The sequence below is a fragment of the Danio rerio genome, chromosome 4, assembly GCF_052040795.2.
Source record: "Danio rerio strain M-AB ecotype USA chromosome 4, GRCz13ab, whole genome shotgun sequence".
In the NCBI taxonomy this organism is placed as follows: Eukaryota; Metazoa; Chordata; class Actinopteri; order Cypriniformes; family Danionidae; genus Danio; species Danio rerio.
Window position 1 is genome coordinate 47925010 of NC_141024.2, and position 23159 is coordinate 47948168.

The 23159-nt window shown below is 38.3% G+C and overlaps 2 protein-coding genes across 2 annotated transcripts in view; one reads left to right on the top strand and one right to left on the bottom strand.

The window, feature by feature from the left end:
* LOC141381647 (uncharacterized) overlaps positions 1 to 23159 on the bottom strand; it is a 751802-nt gene that overhangs the window by 231093 nt on the left and 497550 nt on the right. The gene's annotated exons all lie outside the window — the stretch shown is intronic.
* On the top strand, positions 1268 to 21460 carry LOC137487263 (uncharacterized). The gene is made up of 3 exons (XM_087249105.2): positions 1268 to 1309; positions 1756 to 1903; positions 15838 to 21460. Exons 2-3 carry the CDS (start codon positions 1819 to 1821, stop codon positions 16872 to 16874), a joined length of 1122 nt encoding a protein of 373 aa, XP_087105231.1. The 5' UTR covers positions 1268 to 1309; positions 1756 to 1818; the 3' UTR covers positions 16875 to 21460.

Here is a 23159-nt window from a genome sequence, read left to right on the forward strand (position 1 = left end):
AATATCTGTCTCAGTATTTATAAAGGATAATCTTTTAAAGTCCATATAATGGAGCTCACTGACTGTTTGAAATAAAAATACAGTCTTAATTATTTCTACATTTATGTGAACATCTGATCTAATTATTTACCTTATTCTGAAAAATAAAGCAGTATTATTAAAGTGTTTAACTTGAGTTGTCTCCAACATTCCCTTCACTCCTCCAATGCAGTGTACAATACAAAGATTAACATTCATTAGCAAGTTTAGCTTCATTTGAAGGACAATAATTGTTTATTTTCCCATTAATTTGCATATTGATAAAAGCTAATTGATAACAGAAGAGGCGGCATAGTGGCTCAGTGGTTTCCAGTATTGGTGAAAACAGAAGCTGAATTCTTGAAAACGTTTAAAATCCTTTTACATGAACCCTTTAATATTTCTTGTTGTATCTGCTGTTTTTCAAATGGTTCTCCATATTTAGTTCACTAAATAAAGCCTTTGTCCACCGTCATGCCAATGTCCAGCCTGTCATCTTTTTTTTCAGTCATGTTCAAATTTTAAGAAAATGAAAAAAATTATTCATAACCTCAGCTAAACATCTTGTGTGATTTCTTAATTAATCAATAAGGGTTAATATTGTTGGAAAGTTTGATAAAATATTTTAGATCTTGGGTTTTATTTTGAAAAGAATGTGCAACGATTGTATATTTTACTTTTTAATTGTCTATTATTTCATTATTACAAATAGATTTTTTTATAATCTATAAAGTTGGGTTGGTAAAGGGACACATGACCTTTCTGAAAATACACATTTAATAATCACACTGCAATGAAGATATACTACTTTAAATTTGTCCTTGACAGGGTTGACACAATTTGAGGTTTGTTTACTGTTTTTCTGCTTGTAGATTATTTGTAAAAAGTGCAGGAGCTTGACCAACATTTATTTCTTATAGTCAAATGTCTAAATAATACAACAATTTTGTGGTTAAAATAAAAATCTTAAACTTTATTTTTTATTTTGATATCTCAAAGGCACTTTATAGTGATAATGACCCTAAAAACGTTTTTAAAAATTTGTCTTAAAAATGTTTAGATTAAAGGTTTTGATCAACTTCAAATACTGAACATCTGTGTGTGTGTGAGAGAGAGAGAGAGAGAGAGAGAGCAAGTGTAAAGTAGAAGACGAGGTAGAAATGTATCAATAAGTCATGACTGCAACAGTAAGTGGCAAAAAAAACTAAACGAAAGAAAAGACTTTTATTTTGGCGTGGCATGTGACGTCATAAGGCTGCGCCGCTCCTGCGCTGCATTCAGCTGGAGAAAGGTTTGTTTTAAAACATTTACATAAATATAAAACGATTGATTAAAGTTTCAGGATTTTCATCTGATGCTAAATTATATACCTGCTATTGACAATATTATTTTACCCTTTATACAACGAAGTACTATTTTACAGTAATGAGGGCTATTGTTTGAAAAAAGCAGCAGAAATGTGTGTAGTAAGTGTTTAATGAAGGTTTAGTTTATAAATTAGCATAATGCCATTCCATTCTAAGTGTACATCACTATATATAAGCTATGGAGTACTAGTTTTAAACAGCTCATTTGTGGCTATTGTTTCTTGCTCGGACTTACCTGATTTCTTTTTGTTAATCACTCTCATATAAAGAAACTGTCGAAGCAAGTGTTGAAGAGAAGTTGTTTTTTTTCTGTTCATTGTTTTATTTATTTTAAACGGGACATTTTTATTGTTTTGTTCATTTTAAACAGGATAAAGTGTCCAAACACAGAGAAAAACTCTTGCTGAAGCGACTGATCTCCACTATTGTTAAGATGGCGTTTATTAAAGAGGAGAGTGAAGATGTGAAGATTGAAGAAACATTCACAGTCAAAAAGGAAGATCTGCAGGAACAAGCAGGTTGGTTTTTATACTCAAAGACCAACTCAGTCACTTGATCCTCATTCAGATATATTTTAATAATAAGTATACTAAATTAAATCCATCTTGTAGTCCTGAGTTTGCTGCCCAGTTCTCCTAAACGCACATAAGCACTCATTAAAAGACAGGAATGAGTTTCTTTTGTCACTTGTTCTCGTGTCTTTTGTCATTCTTTTATGTATTATTAGTCTCCTATTTTCTACCTTCTTAAGATTATTGCTTTTCTTGTTCTCTTTCTGTTTGTAAAGCATCCTTGAGCACTGGTGCTAAAATAAATAAAAACAATATATTAAAAAAAGGTTTAACTGAGCTGACGATGTTTGACCTATAGTATTCTCATAGAAGATATCTGCTATTACTTTGATGGTGTTGGCTCAGTACTTTCCATTTGCATATGTCACGTTGATCACAATTCCCTTTTTTCTCAACTTCTTTATGGGTTTAAACCATGTTATGTTTTTGTAGTTGTTACTAGTTCTCACAGATATTATCTGAGTTAGAATTACATTATAATAACTAATTAGCAGGGCTATTGTGTTTAAACAGGGTTTCCGCGGAGTCTTAAAATGTCGTAAATTCCAAAATCAAAAATTCAGGCCTTAAAAAGTCTTAAATTTACTGAAATATTGTGCTGTAGGTCTTAAATCTTTTTTTTAAACAAGTCTTTATTTTCCTTTGTTCATGTTTTGTTACCCAATCTGGCCAAAACCCACACAATCCCCAACAATCCATCTCAATAAAACTTTCAACTTTTTAATTAAAAAAAAGGACATTTTAACTCTATTTATCATAATGGTAAGTACTGCTAAGGACATTGACCTGGACAGATTGTTGTGCATGGATTTAGTTTATTATAGTTTTTAAAACTTTTGTTCATTTGTTTTTCATTTTAAAGAAGGTTTATATTTGAGCTCTCTTGTTTTTACACAATATTTAAGATCTTTTGCTAAGAAATGTCTAAAATATTTTATTATTATTCATGTATTATTGTATTATTAAATATTTTATATTATAATATTTTTTAATATAAAACAAATAAAAATCTTTTTCATCTGGGGCATTTGAAAAATTCCTTAGTCGAAAATTTCATTCATAATCGTCTTAAAAATGTCTTTAAAAGTCTTAAATTTAACTTGATGACACCTGTGGAAACTCTGATTTAAAGTATGTCAGAAAACGTGAATGACTTTGATTTGAAATATGCTAAATAAAATGGAAACTAAAATAATTAATTGTTATAAAACATTGTACAGTATTCTAAACTATATGATGTTGTTGTGGGACGACATGAGGCAAAACCAACAAATTATAATGGAACAATAACGTTTAGCATTGCACTGACTACAACTGGCCAACAAACTAGTATAAAAATGACTTTTGCTGCTTAAGAAATTGATTACAGCGTGCTCAGGCCTGGATTGGCTAATCGAGAGAACCGGGAGAATTCCCTGTGGGCCAGTCCGTTTTTTGGCCGTGAGGGCCGGTGTCCCTATCTCCAGAATCTGTTGCTCTCAGTGCAACCGGTTCTGCGTTGTGTTTTCTTTGTTTTATTAAGGAATAACCAGTCGGAGATCTGCAGTTGTGACGGCTCTTTACTCACTGAGAATAAATCAAAAAGCACAGCTTTTACAGTGTGTCTTCGCCCATACAGCTTTTCTCTCCCGTGCATAGTCAGTGCAGAAAGGGGAAGAGATGAAGAGAAAGATAGAACAAAACTCCAAACAATATTAACAAAGTGACAAAACATACCTGAGAATAAATCAAAAAGCACAGCTTTTACAGTGTGTCTTCGCCCTTACAGCTTTTCTGTTAAAAGTAAAGTGCAATGCATTTAGCATTCACATGCTTCAGTTAGGCTAAAGTCAATCAAAACCTCAATTTAAGTGATAACACAAAAATAATGAAATATATGTGAAAAATAAAGGTATAAATATTATTTAAACATGATAACTAGCTTTAAAAGTTATTTATAAAGTAAAGATGATTAAAGATTAATTGGAGCTCAGCAGACACCCACCTCTCCCATGCGTAGTCAGTGCAGAAAGGGAAGAGGCGGGCGCAAAACAGGAAATTAAACAGCGTGAGCTCCCTTAAAAATTTAAAGGAAAAGACAGACACTAACAAACACCTCAGGTACACTTACTAACACATTAGATAAATTACATATTTTGTGTAATTCTATACTTAAAGCGAATTATAATTTTCATACCTGTTTCATCAGCAGTCACACTTTTTAAATTAATTTATTTATTTATTGACCACAGTCTTCTTATTCATTTTTTTACCGCAGCTCTGCTCTTTTTATCTATTTTCTCGCGGGCCAGACACAGCCTGCAGGTTAATGATGATATAACTCAGATGAGTTACCTTTCAGTGTATAGTCGTTGTGGTCCAGTGGTTAGCACATTAGGTTATGACGCCTCCGACCCGGGTTTGGTCCTCATCTGAGAAATATATTTTTAAAAATGTTAAGACATATAATACTGTTAGGGTTTAGAACATGTGAAGTTCTAAAGCAGCCGTTTTCTCAAAAAAAAAAAAAAAAGATGTGATAGTGTAATTAGAAACTGATTTGGCAATTACCTTATTTTAATATAGTCAGTGGTGAACTGAGGTGGGCCGGTCTGAGGCTTGAAACTCCAGGGCTGAAAAGGAGTCCCACTCCGGCCCTGAGCATGCTGATGATATGCAAACATTTGAGAGTAAAGTTCGTCAGTATTGACCAATTTCTTCATGTACCAGCAGGTGCCGCCATTGAAATCTTTTTGCTTTTTAAAAAAATAAGTATTTAGATCCTAAAAACAGCTGCTTAGGCATTGGACGATAACAGTTTACAAGGTATACCGTGGTTTGAAAAAGGTTGAGGTTTGAAAAAAACACCAATATTTTCTGCTGTACCATTCCTATGTATATGCAAGTTTTTTTTTTTTGTTTGTTTGTTTTTTTTTGCATTTAGTTTTATGTTTTTTAGGACAACAGTATCTCCAGCAGAAAAGATATGCAAAGATGCCTTTTCTATCTAAAAATTCCGTTTTAGAAATCTGTGTTTTTGAAACTAATGAAGACAGCAGAAGTCAATGATTCTTTAGAATTATTCAGCCTGACATGTTTACAGCTCCAAAATATTTTAAAAGTTTCTCATATGAAAAAATATTATGTTCAAAGGGGAACAAGTTTTTTTTTTTTTTTTACCCAGACATTTAAAAGAATATATTTTAGAGCAGTAATCACAGTACTGTGAAACCGTGATATTTTTATTCAAGGTTTTCATACCATCAGAATCTTATACTGGCACATGTCTAATGCTGCTTGATGTTGCAAAGTCATATTTTCTAATTTAATTAGTTTTCTTTGTATGCATAGTCATGAACACACTTGTTTGTAGAGCAAATAGTGTGACCGTTTTCTGCTGTTTATTATTCCTGGTCATTTCTCCAATAGGCAACTGAAGTTCTAAAACAATATCACATGTGATCAGGGCCCTGTTTCAAAACAGGAGGTTAAGTGCAAAGTATTTTAAACCCTGAAATGAGAGAAACTCTGGGTTTTCTGTTTCAAAATGGCAGGTTTGTCTAATTTGAGAGAGTCATTTACCGTGGTAATTCCAGTTTGAGCATTAAAAAACGATTTGTTATAAGACAGGGGTGGCCAACCCTGTTCCTGGAGAGCCACCTTCCTGCAGATTTCAGTTGCAACTTATGTCAAACACACCTGCCTGTAATTATCAAGTGGTGTTCAGGTCCTAATTAATTGGTTCAGGTGTGTTTGATATGGGTAGCAACTGAAATCTGCAGGAAGTCATTTATTAAATAAAGAAAAGATTCATGTAGCTTCTCCTACCGCAGTAAATTCTGTTTTTACTCTTGTTAGTTTTCACCAGTTAATCAGGAAGCTTTAAACGCGGATTCATTCATTTTTTTTTTTTCGGCTTAGTCCCTTTATTAATTTGGGGTTGCCACAGCAGAATGAACCGCCAACTTATCCAGCACATTTTATGCAGCAGATGCCCTTCCAGCCGCAGCCCATCACTGGGAAACATCCACACACATACACTATGGACTATTTAGCTTACCTAATTCACCTATACAGCATGTCTTTGATCTTGTGGGGGAAACCAGAGCACCCAGAGAAAACCTACGCAAGCACGGGGAGAACATGCAAACTCCACAAATAATTGCCAACTGACCCAGCTGAGGCTCGAACAAGCAACCGTCTTGCTGTTTGTCGGCAGCACTACCTACTGCGCCAACTCGTCGCCTGGAAACACTGATTTATTTGCATATTTTTTATGCAATTTATTCCAGTTGTGCAAATAAATTTAATTCACATATTTGGATGGAAACAGCTATTGCCTACATTTCAGTCACACAAACAACAAAGTCACGTATGACAATGGCTTGTCTTTCATTAATGAATAATTAGCTTAAATTTACAGACCTTCGACAGAAACATGTACTGTCACTAGATTAATCAAGTGGTGCTCGCTGCAGAGCCATTTGAGGAGAGGTGAGCTCCAGAGAGGGGGAGCTTAAGCTTGAGCTCCACCTTTTTTGCACTTCTTCTACAAGTGATGTCACTGGGGGTAGGGTTAGGGGTGGGGTTGGTGTACGCATTAAAACAGCTTACAGGAGGAGGAGCTCTCCTCAAATGGCTCTGCAGCGAGCACCCTCTCAGATTAATGGGATCATTACTCATTCTAAAATCTATTTAGTTCTGCTTACATTCTTATTATTCAAATATTTTTATAGATTTTTCGAAAGTCTTCAATTTTTCCACAACATACGAATTGAACAAAAAATTAACATGGTACAGAGCTACAGACATAATCACACCCCATAAAGAAAAACGGAGAAAGAGAAAATTTTTTATAAAAATAGATAAAACAAAATAGGACATTAGGGATAAACTCTCACTTAGGATATAATAACCCCTGAGCGTTCAATGTAGGATAGGAAAGGCTGCCAAACCTCATAAAACTTTTTTGTAGAGCCTCGGATGGTGTACTCAAGGTGCTCGAGTTTAAGATGTGATAACAATTATCATATCTAATGTCTGTGGGATGGCGGGTTTGTTTTTTTCCACAAGAGAAGAATCAGGCGTCTGGTCAATAAAGAAGAAGAGGCAATGTGATTAGCTGACAGGTGCATTTCTTTTGGCACTGTACCAAAATTGAGGTCAAAGGATTAGGATCCATATCTTTATTACATATAGATGAAAAGGATCCTAAAATATTAGTCCAAAATGTATGTAATCTAGGGCATCCCCAGAACATCAGATCTGCTGGCTCCAAACCACATCTGGGGAAAGATGAATCCGACCCTTGTAGGGATGGTACACAGTTTGACCCAAAGAATGAGCAGTCTGTCAGATGAAGAAGAGCCGGAGTTAAAGATTTAAATTAATAAATCAAGTTTACTGAAGATAGTTTGCAGTATCATCTGAAGAAGCCAGCTTCAACACTCGCAATGAGTTCCTAGGCCGCTCTGCTTACAATCACCAATCAATAACAATTATACTCTCACATAACGTCATTAACTGTGGCATACATACAGGTGTCCTAACCTGATTGATTAAAACACACAGAGACTAGGAACATTTCCACATGGGGTTTGTGCGGACAATTCTGAACCGTATGTTAAACATAAACGTCAGACATCCTCTAGACTGTTTTAGAGCTGACTCCAGACCTAGGAAATGCTAAACCAGGGGCACAATTTTGAGACTATCTAGGGTGGAAACTCAAGGATTTTTTCTTGTACGTTCAGCTGTTCTCAAACTGGTTCAAGACTGCTACAACATCCTCACTACACACAGTGTCTATCTACATAAAAAGTGGAATCACTTTAAAATAATTAACCAAAAAAATAGCAAAATCACTCTTAGACATTTTAGATAGTATTAACTCATAGAAATAACAATAGAAACAGTTGCTTCCAGCCTCAGTTCCAATCAAGGTCTCTGTGACCTCTGACCTAGTTTGGTGGTTTCTGAAAATAGTTATAAAAAGACAGGCAAATGCACTGAACATTCTTATATTAAGCAGTGTTTAACTTATTCCTTACTTAAAATCATTTTAAAGTTAAATACTCATTCAAATAATTATATTTAATAAAAATAATGAGAAACAAGATGATGAGGAAAGGATAAACGTTGATTTATTCTGAGATGGATTGGAAGGTATAAATCCAAATCGTTCTCCCTGGATACATTTTTGCCAGCTTGCTCCTAGATATGAAGCCTATGAAGCACCTTAAACTGAAAAAGACCATGTCTAATACATACAGAAGATGAGTGTACCAGTTCTATGGCATATTGCCAGGCTGTATCTGATATTTCTAGTCCCAGTTCATCTTCCCATTTTTGCTTTATACAATTTAGGGAAGGGGAGGCAGTTCTTTGGATCACTTCATATAACATGGACATAACAGCCCTTTGATATGGCTCCATATTTACCAATTCATCTATCCAGCATGCTTCTGGTTGGTTCAGTGATGGAGAGAAGTGTTTTTTAATGAAACTTCGGACCTGAAGGTACCTAAAAAATTAGACTGGGGAATTTCAATGTCTGTTCTTAACTGTTGAAATGAGATAAATATGCCATCTTTAAACAGGTCCTTAACACAGTTAACTACCTTTCTAGACCATTATTGAGATGCTGAATCTATACAAGAAGGAGGGAATAACGGATTCAACAAAATGGGAGCAGAAGGCAATGCTTGTTTATTATTAAAGTGAAGTCTGAATTGTGACCATATTCTGAGTGATCCATTAATAACTGGGTTATTTGTAGAATATTGTTTGCTCACTGGAATCGGAGCACAAAGTAGTGAGCGTAAAGACACTGGATTAGACGTGTGCTGTTCCATCAGTAACCAAAGTGGGGCCTCATCATTACAGATGTTGGAAAACCAGAATATCAGTTTGTGTAAATTAGCCACCCAATAATAGTATAAGAAATTTGGCATTTCAATCCACCCTCTTCCTTTTTTCTTTTCAAGAATTCCTTTCTTATGTGAGTAGAAATACAATTATTTAAATGAAAAATTACTTGGGAATAAAAACAGGCACGGTCTGAAATAGAAACAGAAATCTTGGTAGTATTGTCATTTTAATAGAGTTGATCTTCCCAGCCAAAAATAAAGGATTGACCACCACGTCATGTCTCATTTGGATTTGTCTAATGTCGTTTTAAAATTATTATTAAACAAATCCTAATATTTGCGTGTCACACTCACACCCAGATATACAAATTTATCAGGACTTACTGAAAATGGAAAGGATTGGAATAGGGTTGGGCATCTAAGCTATAATGCCGATCCTATACGCATCTCGATACAAAGTATACGATCCGATATATTAACGATACATTTGTGACATATTGCGATGCGACACGATACGATTCACACCCATATCACGATACAATGCGATAATTCAGCACTAACTAATAAGATCAAGTTTATGTGATGATGTGAAAGAAGATGCGGTGCCATTGAATGAGTTTGATTATTTATTAACCAAGCAAAACCAAGACTTTATACAAACTGGCTTTTCTCTCAGAGCCCGAGTGTCGGTTTACAGTAGAGGGCCATTTTAGAACATATGGCACATCTTATTTAAGTATTTCCAAGATAAACAGAATGTATAAGTGCAATATATATAAAAAAATATAATAAAATATTAAATAAAGAATGTTTACTATTGCACAACAAGAATTGTGATTTAACTTTTCAACTATGAAAATAAGTTTTACAAACATATATTTTGCCACTGAATATTCAAAACGTAACACCGTGAACTAGCAGTATTATGCTGCTTTGAAACATCCCTGTCACTGTAAACAACAGGCTAATAAAATTAAATTAAATTAAAATTAAATTAAATTCCATAAAGTAAACAGGAGGACACCTTGTGGCATTTTTGAATAGTATACATTGGTCAGTCACTTTCAGTTAAAGGTTTTTCTTCAGAAATATTAACTGATCAACATGATCAGGGTGAAGCAAGCTACGCTGAGCTGTAACTATGTCTCCAGCTGTGCTGAAAACTCTTTCAGCTGGTACGCTTGTTGCTGGGATGGACAGATATCTTTTTGCTAAAGCTGATAGTAGTGAAAGATCTACTTGCAGTCTCCACCACTGCAACACATCCCCATCCAAACCTAAAGTGTCCCTTTCCCTATATTTTAATATTTCATCCTTAGCTTTCTCCCTGATGGTTTTTGCTGGTGGTCTTGCACTCAGGAAATCTCCAAACATCTGGTCCATGGCAGTCTTTTTCTTCGGAGGGGCATCATCTACAGAAGAGGGCAGAGGAGAGGCTTATCACTTCTGCTAAAAATATTCCTTTAATTTACAATCTGAAAATTACTGTATTGCATCTTCACTACATACTTCTGTACATTTGTTGCATTTTCTCCATTTAAACCAACCTGTCTTGTCTTCTTTGGAAGGGCTTTTGTGGCTTTCTGTTTCAGCTGTCTGGTCCTCTTCCAATGTGCCTGCTTTCTGGTCTTCATTCGGTATTGTGACATTGACCTCTTCCTTAAAAATACATAAACATGGAATTTAATGCATATGCATATATTATTAGTTCTTAACTGCAATAATGATCTTACTTTAAATGTTCTTACCTCTCCATTCATCTGTACCACCTCGGTTGTTATCTTTATGAATACCATATCCTTGGCATCATTGTCATCCAAAAAAGCCAGATCTTTAAAACGTGGGTCAAGTGCTGAGGCACAGTTGAGAGTGCCTTCAAGATATGTATAACGGCCATCAAAGTCCTGCCTGAATCTGTCTTTCATGTAGGAAATAACCTCTAGATCACCCTCATCTGGTTGGAATTGTCTCTGCAGTTTGGCTTGGATTGGAGAGATAATGGAGATTGTGGGATTTTTTTCCTCACTAAGGAGTGTGGTTGCCATTTTCAGAGGTGACATTAATTTGATGATCTCTGGGATTAGTGTCATGTCATCTTCTGTCAAACTCGCCATAACCTCACGCCTCTTTATCTTCCTGGACAGCAGAGTGTTCAGTACAGCAGGCTGCTGCTCCCAGAAACGCTCCAACATGTCGAGGGTACTGTTCCATCTGGTGGAAATGTCATGGATGAGCTTGTGGTTGGGAAGGTGTAACTGTGTCTGTATTTCTCGCAGAAGGTCAGTTGCCTTGGGGCTTTTGTGGAAAAAGGAAACAAGCTTCCTAACTTTCACCACCAGCTCAGAGACACTGTCCACCTTAAAGGCTTTTTGAGATGCCAAGTTCAATGTGTGCGCAATGCATCTCACGTGTGGGTCCATCTTGGCACCAGCACCAGCCAGGATCATGTTTCTGGCGTTATCTGTGACTAACGCGGGACTCTTTTCTTCGATCTTCCACTCGCGGCACACATCCTGAAGTAAAACGGCCAAATTATTCCCTGTATGAGCCTCGTTAAATACTCTGGTCTGCAGAACGTGGTTTTTGAGAACCCACTCGTCATCTATGTAGTGTGCTGTGACAGTTACATATGATGCTGTAGCGCACGATGTCCAGCCGTCCACTGTAACCGCGACTCTTTGGGCTTTGTGCAGGGACTCCTCTATCTCTCTTCTTACTTTGTCATACAGAGCAGGAATCTGTTTATCGGAGAATAGCTTTCGGTTTGGTATCTTATAACGAGGCTCCAAGACATGGAGGAGGTGTTTAAAACCTTCGTTCTCAGTGACACTATAAGGCTGAATATCTTTGCATATAAACAATGCAATAGCATCCGTGATTGCCGTAGAGCGCGCGGAACAGTTAGCAAGCGGGGCATGGAAAAAACTCTCAATGCTTTTCTCACCACTTTTAGAGCTGTTAGCTACAGGTGAATCAGAGCAAGAAGCAGAGGATGCAGGAACACTGGAAGATGCTTCCACAGAATCCACAACAACACCGTGGCGCCGCTTCAAGTGAGAAATGAGATTCGTCGTACTGCCCGTGTATTTTACAGATGCGCGGCACATTTTGCAAATTGCATCTGTCTTGTCAAGTCGTCCATCTTTCTTGTAAAATCCATAATGTTGCCATACTTTAGATTTAAAACCCAGTGGGGAATAAATTGTCTCGGCGTCCGACATGTTTATTTTGCTTCTCGCGCTTTCTGAGGGCGCACCACTAGCTTAATCCGCACACCTGACCTGAGTTGTAGTGTAGTGTACACATCCGCAAATCCGTTGCTAAGGCATACTTTATGTAGGTCGATTAAATTATGCGCTAAAAACAGTTTGACAACACTTGTTAAAAAAATAAATAATACATTCTATATTAAAAAGATGAGTTGTATCTTGGAAAAATCGATGCATCTCGCAAAAACCGATGCATCTCGATTTGCTTTTAATATTTCATTCATCCTCTGCTGCTCTACCGATGCACTCGCATCGTGCACGCGCATGACCGCGTATCGATACATATCGGTTTATCTTCCCATCCCTAGATTGGAAGGACATTAGCTGTGCTTTATCATTGATAGGGAAAATGAGACTCTTTGCTAGATTGACTTTGTATCCCGAAACATTTCCAAATTCTGAAATGATTGTAAGAGCTTTTGGAATACATGTATTGGATTTGACAGAAAAAGAAGATCATCCGCATATAGCAGGACCTTATGTTCTTGTCCCATAAAAATTCCTTGCAAGCCATCGGAGTTCATTAATATGGTTGTAAGAGGTTTGATGGCAATGTCAAAGAGCACAGGGGACAGAGGGCAGCCCTGTCTCGTTCCCCTAGTGCAGGCATGTCCAAACTCGGCCCTGGAGAGCCGGTGATACCCGGAAGTATCGCCTGGAGCCACACAGGAACATTTTGTACCTGGCTGTATATCTTAAATCACAGTCATTTCTGGTGGGCTCCAGTGAACACTATGGCAAATCAGCGCTGTTTAAGAACACGCTCTGTGGCACCTACATGTTAGCGGGAAATAGACGTTTTAAAACTTTAGTACCAGGACAACGCTATTACAGGCAACACGAGGGTGTGATGGTGTTTTATCGCTCACTCAGTTACATAGACTGAAGCAAGGAATCGTCCCCACAGAGTTTACCTGGTGCCATGAACTAAATCCTATTAAGACACTTAAGCGTATAACTGTTAAAGAGATTGTAATTAAGTTTGATGCCTAATCTGCTTTTAATTGTTTAAATTAAACTGAACTGAATTATATTAAAGTGATCTTTACAAATTGCGGCAACAGCTGGAGGTTTGTAGTCCACAGCATGTTGTTGCAATCTTTACAGTGGTGATCCTATACTTCCATGTTTTTTTCCCACCGGAGTCTAGCTTTCGTTCTTTAAAATGGTGGCAGTGTGAAATAAGCGTATTCTCTTTCCAACAACCAGATGTCATTGTTCCCTCATGCATTCGTTTATTCAGAGATGCCTTTTGACATGGAGGATCACCAGAAAAGGACTTGCAATAGGAATGAAGCGTCTGCCCCCTCTATACATTTTTGGTCAGAAAGTCTGGTTGTCTTCCAAAGACATTCCTCTCAGACTTCCCCCCAAGTAAATTGGGACCCAAATTCATTGGCCCATTTCCCATTATCAAAGTGCTCAGTCCAACTGAAATTAAGCTCTAAGTTTAAAAACATTCATCCGTTGTTTTTAGAGGTCTAAGATCAAACCCATTCCTCTCTCCCCCCTGCAGCCCATTACATCTGCTCCTCTGCCTCCCAGACTGGTTGAGGGTGCACTCACATCAGGCCCGGCCCTAACCAATATGGCACCCTAAGCAAGATTTCAGGTGGCGCCCCGTCACATCGCAGTAAATTCCACTGCTAGTGTAGAGTCATAAGAAACTAAATAGCTTTTTGATCGACTACTTCAAGCTGGGAAAACATCAGATAAATATGCCAATGCAATTAACGTTATTGCTGAATAGATCTAATATTTACAGATTAGCTTGTGGAAGGAATGATGTGGGTATGCCCTTCCATAACATTAGCTGACTTTAAGCCATTACTAATCTGTCAATGTTGGGATGTAAAAAATATGGGACAACAAATAGCTTCAAAAGAAAGTAATGATTCGCACTCAATTGCTTCGTACTGTTTTTATTTTTACTTTTTCTTACATTTTACGGGTGATAACAGACAAACAGACGTTTCGGCACAAAGCCTTCCTCAGTGTGTGACACAATTCTCCGACTCCACCCCTTTATTCCATAGTCAATCACAATGTGCAATTAGTTAAACCGTCACTCTCATTTCATTATCCATTAATCACACAATAACTTATAATCTTCACAGCAATGACAATAAACAATCTTCCCAACAAATAGCTTCAAATGATAGAATACAGAGCAAACATTAGAAAATATTGACAATAAAACGTTTAGCCTATTAAAATCAATGGCCTATACAGAAATTAAATAAAGCTATAAAATCTACTTCACTTTTGATTGTATTTGCATATTGATTAAAGTTACTATAGTTATTTAGTGAAGAGCAGCAAATGAATCTCATTGTGTTTTGTTTTTTTGTTAATGTAAGAATGCACAGATCTATAATGAAGCATTCGACTACTTTAGTTACTGTGCTCATTTAAGGGAAAATTAGTTGTGTTTAAAATAAAACGCTCAGGAAGGAGCAAAAAAAAAAAAAAAAAGATCCATAGTGAGTCTTAAGGGAATGCCAGGGGGTGTTCTTGAGGGAGGGGGTACTGTCACTGTACCTCAAGCTTTTGGTCTTTCCTTCTGTTCTGGGTTACAGATTTTCTCTTGTCATCTGCTTTTATTTGCAGTCAAAGGAACTCTCGTTTCCCCTTTTTTCTGTTTATATCACATCATTTCCCTTCATGTTTGTCAGTATGTTATCGATTGTTTGTTTACATATTATTTTGTTACTCAACCTGTATTTGTGTCCAGGACTGCTAGTGAGCGAGTGTCTGGTTGTTTTTTCCAACGGCATTTCCTTAGCGCTCACCCGACCGGGTGTTTACTTTGACTTTTGCTTTTTCCAGGACTCACTCCTCAATAAAGACTTGTTGTTTTTCTGCATTTCAGTTCACTTTTTTTTTTTTTTTTTACTCGTGACAGAAGTATTTTCTTTCTTATTTGAGTTTAAAAGTCTTTAGTTTTTGACATGATGTCTAGCTTTTGAGGCACTTTTGGTCTACTTCACTTTGTCAGACAGGTCTATTTTGGTGATTTCTTGATTGCGAACATGTTTGGTAGTAATCAGGTCTGGGTGTGGCTAGAGAACTTGAAGTTGGTGTGAAGTTATGTTTTAATGGGGAAAAATATTTTCACACAAGGCTATGTAGTTCAGTATTTTGTTATCCTTTTAAGAATAAAAACTTTTCATTTAAAAACTGCACAATGTGTTTAATTGTGTTATCTTTGGCTAATATTTACATTTGTTTGTTAATCTAAAACCATTAGGTGTTAGAATTCTGCATTGCAATCGTTACTTGCAAATTACTAAACCAAAGGACATTTGTCGTTTAAAGGTGCGGATTTAAGGCTTTATGCAGATATGTCTCATGTATGTGAGGCTAATATTCAGAGATTCAGCTGTTCATTCTAACAGGTTTACCAGTCAGGCACAGAATGAAAAAGCATTCCCCATCTGCTTTACAAGTTTTGTAAAAACTTGTTGTTTTGTTGTGATTATGCATATACACAAATATAATAACTGTCCCTGTACAGCTTTTAAATTGATGTCTCAAAAATGTTCTGGGATCAATCAAATAAGAATCCGCTTAAATGTGTATGTGTGTAATGGACACCAGGAGGTTGATATGACAAGATCAATCTAAATATGATCTGCTATGTTTTTACATTTACTGTGCATCAAAATTAAGGTTTGTGTAGCCAATGTTTTTACTGCCTTTTCACTTCAGCTTTTGATGAGAGTTTTAATGATTTACTAAAAACCTAACTTTTTTATTTCAGACCTAATTAAAGACTATGAGGAGATTAAAAAGGAGGAACATCATCTCAAAATTGAGGACAGAAATCATTTAGAGACTGATGGCATTTTAAAAGTGAGAGACAAGAGTTGTTTTACCTGCACTCAGTGTGGAAAGAGTTTGTCAAGTAAAAGCAAACTTAAGATTCACATGAGGATCCACACTGGAGAGAAACCATTCACATGCACTCAGTGTGGGAAGAGTTTCAGACACTCATCATCCCTTAATGAACACATGATGATCCACACTGGAGAGAAACCATTCACATGCACGCAGTGTGGAAAGAGTTTCAGCAAATCCTTACAACTTAACCAACACATGACGATCCACACTGGAGAGAAACCATTCACATGCACTCAGTGTGGGAAGAGTTTGACAAGCAAACGCAAACTTAGAATTCACACGATGAACCACACTGGAGAGAAACCATTCACATGCACTCAGTGTGGGAAGAGTTTCAGCCAATCATCATACCTTAATAAGCACATGATGATCCACACTGGAGAGAAACCATTCGTATGCACTCAGTGTGGGAAGAGTTTCAACCACTCATCACACCTTAATAAACACATGAGGATTCACACTGGAGAGAGACCATTCGCATGCACTCAGTGTGGGAAGAGTTTCAGCCAATCATCATACCTTAATCAACACATGAGGATCCACACTGGAGAGAAACCATTCACATGCACTCAGTGTGGGAAGAGTTTCAGCCAATCATCATACCTTAATAAACACATGAGGATCCACACAGGAGTGAGACCATTCACATGCACTCTGTGTGGGAAGAGTTTCAGCCACTCATCTACCCTTAATCTACACATGAGGATCCACACTGGAGAGAAACCATTCACTTGCACTCAGTGTGGGAAGAGTTTCAGCCAATCATCACACCTTAATCAACACATGATGATCCACACTGGAGAGAGACCATTCACTTGCACTCAGTGTGGGACGAGTTTCAGCAAATCATCAAACCTTAATAAACACATGAAGATCCACACTGGTGTGAGAGAGTAGATGTGCTTGGAGTGTGAGAAGACTTTTATTACAGCTGCAGAATTAAAACGGCACCAAAGGATTCACACTAGAGCAAAACCATATCAAAACCAGTGTTCACAGTGCAGTAAGAGGTTTACTCACTCATGAACCCTTAAAACACATGAGAGGATTCACACTGGAGAGAAACTGTAGACATGATCAGTGTGTACAGAGTTTCACTCTTTGGGGGCAGCTTAAGAAACACATGGGATGGTTTCCAGTATGGCGTCAACACATGAAGCAGCATAGAAAGAGCGTTCCCATACACACTGGTATTAATCCTCCTTTTTACATCATATATGATAACCTAAACCATATTTAAATAACACGGAGGGGGACAAAAACTAAAAGGCTTGGACAAAATAACCATTGAAACTTGGAAAAAAATGAGAAATCAACAGATGAAAAATCCGAGATGGACGGGGTAGCTGATAGCCTGTTAGCTTGCATTGCAGCAATACATTCAGACATCAAAGTTTTCCAAATGGATATTCAATCTGACCTCTCCGCCTTCCAAATTATCTTGCAAAAGATGTGAAAATGGAACTAAGTAACTTTAAACAAGAAGTCAATCAAAAACTGGATGGCCTTTTCACAGACCTAAACGCAATAGCAGATAAGGTCAACAAAGCGGAGCAGCGAGTTGGAGAATTGGAGAACGTTGCTGAGATGAAAGAAATGCTCGATCAAACCATCCAAATTCATGAAAATTTAAAAGAGAAACTGTGAGTTCCCCTTCATAGGAAAACTTTTACGAGTGTCTGTATAAACAGACTTTGGGAGTGCTTTAGACGACCAATCATTTCTAAAGATTTTAAAACGGCCCAATGAAATTCCAATTGAATTGGCAGAGCTTAGCTCCACAGCTGAAACTGATGAGCCAATTAGGGCTATATCAGTCAGCTGTGCGAGTTAGCTCATCCAAATTGTTCCTTCAGACCCGATCTGAGACTGAAGAACCCTTCTGCTGAGCTGACTTCCAACTTGAAGAAAGCCTTACCTTCACCAGTGTGGGAGAAGACGTGTTAGCGGTGGTCCCCTTGGCGTTTCTCTGGTGATCTGAAAGAGCAGTTTACTGAAAGAGCATTATTCCCTATGAGAGCACACGGTCGTACAGCACGTCTTTTTAAAGATGTCGTTTCGACCGTGCGTTTCTGGATGCGGTGGTTTCCTCGCCCCGGATGACAGGCACGAGTATTGGTCACATGCTTGGTGGTCCAACATGTTGATGCAGTGCTCGCGGACAGTTCTTGCCCGCATAGCGACGGCTTGACTGTTGCACTAATTTTTTATTAGGGAAAGTCACCCCTGCTGCTCTTGCCTAGCCTTTAGCACTTGGGCAGGCCTGAGGGTTACAGTGGAGGCTAATCCGTCACCTTCGGGCCCGCGGACCCCTCACTCCTCTCCAGTGCGCTCTGTTTCTGATTCGAGTGTGAGCGCTGGTCCATCCTCCGAGCTGGGCGTGCTTTCATTAGATGTCACTGGGGGCATGACGTCCATCGCTGCATCGGAGGGTGGGTTGACATGCTCCGAGGAAGATCCGGACCTCCTGCCACCCTTCAGGGTTGTCAGTATGTTTACTGATCTGGAATTGGACATGTTAGCCCTGAAGGACACATATTTTCTCGCCTCCATTCTTCCATGCCACTGCCCCTTTCTCCGGTTCATGTTCAAAGGACAACCGTAGCAATACAAAGTCCTCCCCTTCGGGCTCTCTGTCTTCGTGGGTTTTCACCAAGCTCGCGGAGGGTGCCCTGGCGCCACTGTGCCTTGCGAGCATCCGCATACTCTGCTATCGTGACAATAGGCTCTTTCTAGCCTCGTCTCGCGATGGCGACGGGGTTTATATCAACTGTATGGGGGGTATACGCTCCCGCGGCATGTCTCAGCTTGCTCGCCGTCTGCTCCTTTGGAGTCACACGCGGCTGAAATCATTGCGTGCCATCCAAATTCCAGACGAGCTCAACCGTTCAGCCGATGCGCTCTCACGGCAGCTAGTGTCCCGGGGAGAGTGGAGACTCCACCCCGATTCGGTCCAGCTGATATGGGCATGCTTTGGGGAAGCCCAGATCAATCTGTTTGCCTCCACCGAGAACGCACAAAGCCAGCCGTTTAATTACCTGACCGAGGCCCCCCTCGGCACGGATGCATTGGCTTACAGCTGGCCATCGGGCATTCGCAAATATGCCTTTTCCCCAGTGAGCCTAATCGCACAAACTTTGTGCAAAGTCAGGGAGGATGAAAAGCAGGTCTTGATTGTTGCGCCCCTCTGGCCCAACCGGACCTGGGTTTCGGAGCTCACACTCCTTGCGGCGACCCCTCCTTGGCACATTCCCCTAAGGGAGGACCTCCTCTCTCAGGGACGGGGCAACATCTGGCTTCCATGCCCAGATCTCTGGAACCTTCACGTGTGGTCCATAGACAGGGCGAGAAAGACTTAGGTGACTTACTGCCCTCGGTACTTAACACCATCACTCAGGCTAGAGCACCCTCTACGAGGCATGCCTACGCACTGAAGTGGAGTCTATTCTCTGAGTGGTGCGCTTCTCGCCGAGAAGACCCTCGAACTTGCCAGATTAGCATTGTGTTATCCTTCCTTCAGGATAAGATGGAGCATAGGCTGTCACCCTCCACGTGGCTGCGATCTCCGCTCATCATAACGCGGAAGATGGCAACACGCTCTGGAAGCATGATCTAATCATCCGATTAAATCCATCACGCCCCCCTCTCTGCCTTCTCTAGTCCTAGCGGGTCTGCAGAGAGATCCTTTCGAGCTACTAGAGTCAGTATCTCTTAAAATTCAGTCATTAAAAACAGCTCTGGTGATCGCATTGGCGTCATTCAAGAGATTTGGGGATCTGGAGGCATTTTCGGTCAGCGAATCGTGCCTTGAATTCGGGCCCGGTTACTCTCACGCTGTCATAAGACCCCGGCCCGACCACCCCATTTAGAGATCAGGTGGTGAACCTGCAAGCGCTGCCTTCGGAGGAGGCAGGCTCAACCCACTCACTGCTTTGACCCGTTCGCGATTTGCGCCTTTACGTGGAAAAAAAGCAAAAGGGGACATTGGAAGGTTGCGCTATTGGTGATGTCAGTGCGCTCATGCTTTGGCTTGGCAAACTACACATCAAGAGCGTGATAGACTACTTGGCTCATCAGATTCAGCTGTGGAGCTAAGCTCCGCCAATTCAATTAGCATTTCATTGGCCCGTTTTAATATCTTCAGAAATGATTGGTCGTCTAAAGCACTCCCAAAGTTTATACAGACACCCGTCTCCGTTCAATATTTAGGAAACGTGGGTTACGTACGTAACCAGGACGATCTAGAAACACACTCCCGTTGAAATAATATTTAGATTTTTGGAATCACAGAAGAAAGCAAAGTGAATAATAGCCAAGACTTGGTGGAAACGATTATCAAAACGGAGCTGTCACTCGATGAATTGGACCTTAAAATTTAACGGTGTCACCGGGCACTTAGACCAAAACCACCCACTGACGCACCCCACTTGATCAGTGGTGTATTCTTCCTGGAAAAAAAAAAAAAACAGGAGGACCTTGTCCTCCACTTTGCATGGAGAAAAAAAGTATTACACTGGAACAAAAAAAGGATTTTTTTTACCAAGACTACCCACCTGAGATCAAACAGAAAAGACGGCTTTTGCTCCGATAAGAAAAATTCTGAAAAAAAGGGGATTAAGTTCCAAACACCACCGACAGCGAAACTTAGAATCTTTCACGGTCCGGTCATGTACAATTCGATGATGGAGGCATCAAGAGATCTGAAAGAAAAAGGACTGATAAACAGCGAAGAAGAAACTATTATAGGAATCTCTTGGAAAGTGAAACAAAGACCTTGACAAAGTTTGGAGTGACATTGAAGAAAAGTAAGGAAAAACATCAAGTGAAGATCTGGAAAAAACTACTTGAATTTTAAAGGGACAACATTAGCTCTGTTTGAAAGAAGGGTAAAACCTGACAGATCCTGACAAAGAACTCTGAGAGACTGGTTAAACTTCTTGACTTGATTCACCGATGATGAACATTTAAAGGAGGAATGGTATTTAACACAACTGACCAAGACACAAGATAAACGATTAAAGCACACCAAGACTCGAGTCATTGAGTAACATACTGGTAGGAAGAAATAAAGGGATTCCAATTTATACACTTAAAATCCCTTGCTATAATTAGAAATATTTAACTTGAAAACCTAACCAGAAATACAAGAATATAATATTGCCAGATATAGGCGCTGAATATATTTGTTAACATTTTTTGTGCAATAGGCACAGCAACAAGGGACCCTTTAGAGAAGAAAAGCTTTCCCCTCACATTAAGAAGTTATTTAAGACTTTAAGGTTTGGAAACCTTTTTCGTTATGTTGTTTATGTGGTTCAAGATGTTCATGTTTGTGTTTTTCATGTTCCGGTCACTGTGATCTTTGCAATAACATCTGTTTATAGTATATGCAAAAACAGGAATATAGAGTCATTACTTTAAATATTAATGGGTTAGTAAATTCGATTAAAAGAAGGAAACTCGTGGCTAAAATGAAGAGAAAAGCAACAGATAATCTGGCAAGAGACGCATCTTTCTGATACAGAACATAAGAAATTAGAAAAAAAAGGATTTAAGGTTTTCTTTTCCTCACATAATAATGGTCGTAAACGAGGAGTAATGACATTAATCTTAAACAAAATCAGCTTACAATTAATTTCCAAGATTACTGATAAAGAAGGGCGATATAACCTCATTAAAGGAACTATCAACCAAAACAAAGTTACATTAGTTGATTTAAATAGACCACCTGAAAAAGACAAAGCATTTCTCAAAAAAAAAAAAATAGTGTTATAGCCAAGGAGGCATCAGGTACGTTGATCAGTGGGGGAGACTGGAATGTACAACTTTAGCCTAAATTGGACTCATCTTAAGCAAATTAGTCAAGAAACTTGACAAATAAGATATCTGATGAAAGAATTAGGCTTAATAGATGTATGGAGAGACCTATACCCTCTTAAAAAAGAACATACTTTCTTTTCTTCCGCCCACATGTCTCATTCTAGAATTGATTATTTTTTTATGTTTGGGTCAGATCAACATAAAATAAAAGACTGTACAATAGGAACAAGGGACATCTCAGACCATGCAGGAGTATATTTAACAGTTTACCTGGACAATAAACCCAAAAAGACAATTTAACCCTAATCATTTGAATGATTTAACGTGTGTAGAATATGTTAAAAAAAGAACTATTAGACTTTTTAAAACAATAATAATGGAGAGGTGTCATCTAGTATCATATGGGACACAGCTAAAGCTGTTATGTGAGGTAAACTTATAATGTGGGGATCAAGAGGAAAAAAACTGAATTACATGAATAATCTGAATATAGAATTAGAGACTAAATATGGTAATAAAGAAGATCCAGATATTTTTAATAAGATCAAAGAAGTTAAAGCTGAACTCAATAAAATATTCGATGACCAAGTACAATTAAAACTGACATTTTTAAATTTTATGAAAATGGTCCAAAAGCAAAAAAAGCTCCTGGCATGAAGAATAAGGAAACAGGCAGAGAGGAGGATATTCAAAATCAAAGATCCCAAAACTAAAAAGATATGTCATAAATTGGAGGAAGGAATTAGTAAGGAATTATATACCTCAAAAGATAATATTGAACTTGCAAACATGCAAGCATTTTTACACACATTAGATTTGACATCAATTGGATCAATACAAAATAAAACCCTAACTCAAAAAAATAACCATAGAAGAAATAAGCAACGCTATATCAAAACTTAAAACATCTAAAGTACCAGGCATTTATGGCTTCCCTGCAGAATGGTATAAAATATTTAAAGAACAGTTGATGTCAATGCTTTTTGAATGCTTTAATCATACCTTACGTGAGGGCGAACCCACCTGGATCCTGGAGAGAAGCTGTCATATCTGTGATTTCAGAAGAAAAAATATCCACTAGAGTGTAATTCATATAGACCTATTTCAGTCCTAAATATTGACTCTATGCATCTATATCAGCCTAACAATTAGAGGGCATTTTTCCAGACCTAATAGATACTGATCAAACAGGTGTTTTAAAACAAAGACAAGCTTATGATAATATATGGCGAGCCCTTCACGTAATAGATTATATATCTCATAACAAGATTCGCAGTCTTCTAAGTAGCCTAGGCGCAGAAGAAGCATTCGATTCGATGAGTTGGGGGATTTTTTTATATTTAGTTCTGCAACGATTTGGAT

Coding starts and splice junctions, on each gene's coding strand:
- LOC137487263 (XM_087249105.2), top strand. CDS start 1,819: ATGGCGTTTATTAAAGAGGAGAGTGAAGATGTGAAGATTGAAGAAACA. Junction 1,904..15,837: donor AGATCTGCAGGAACAAGCAG/GTTGGTTTTTAT, acceptor TTTTTATTTCAG/ACCTAATTAAAGACTATGAG.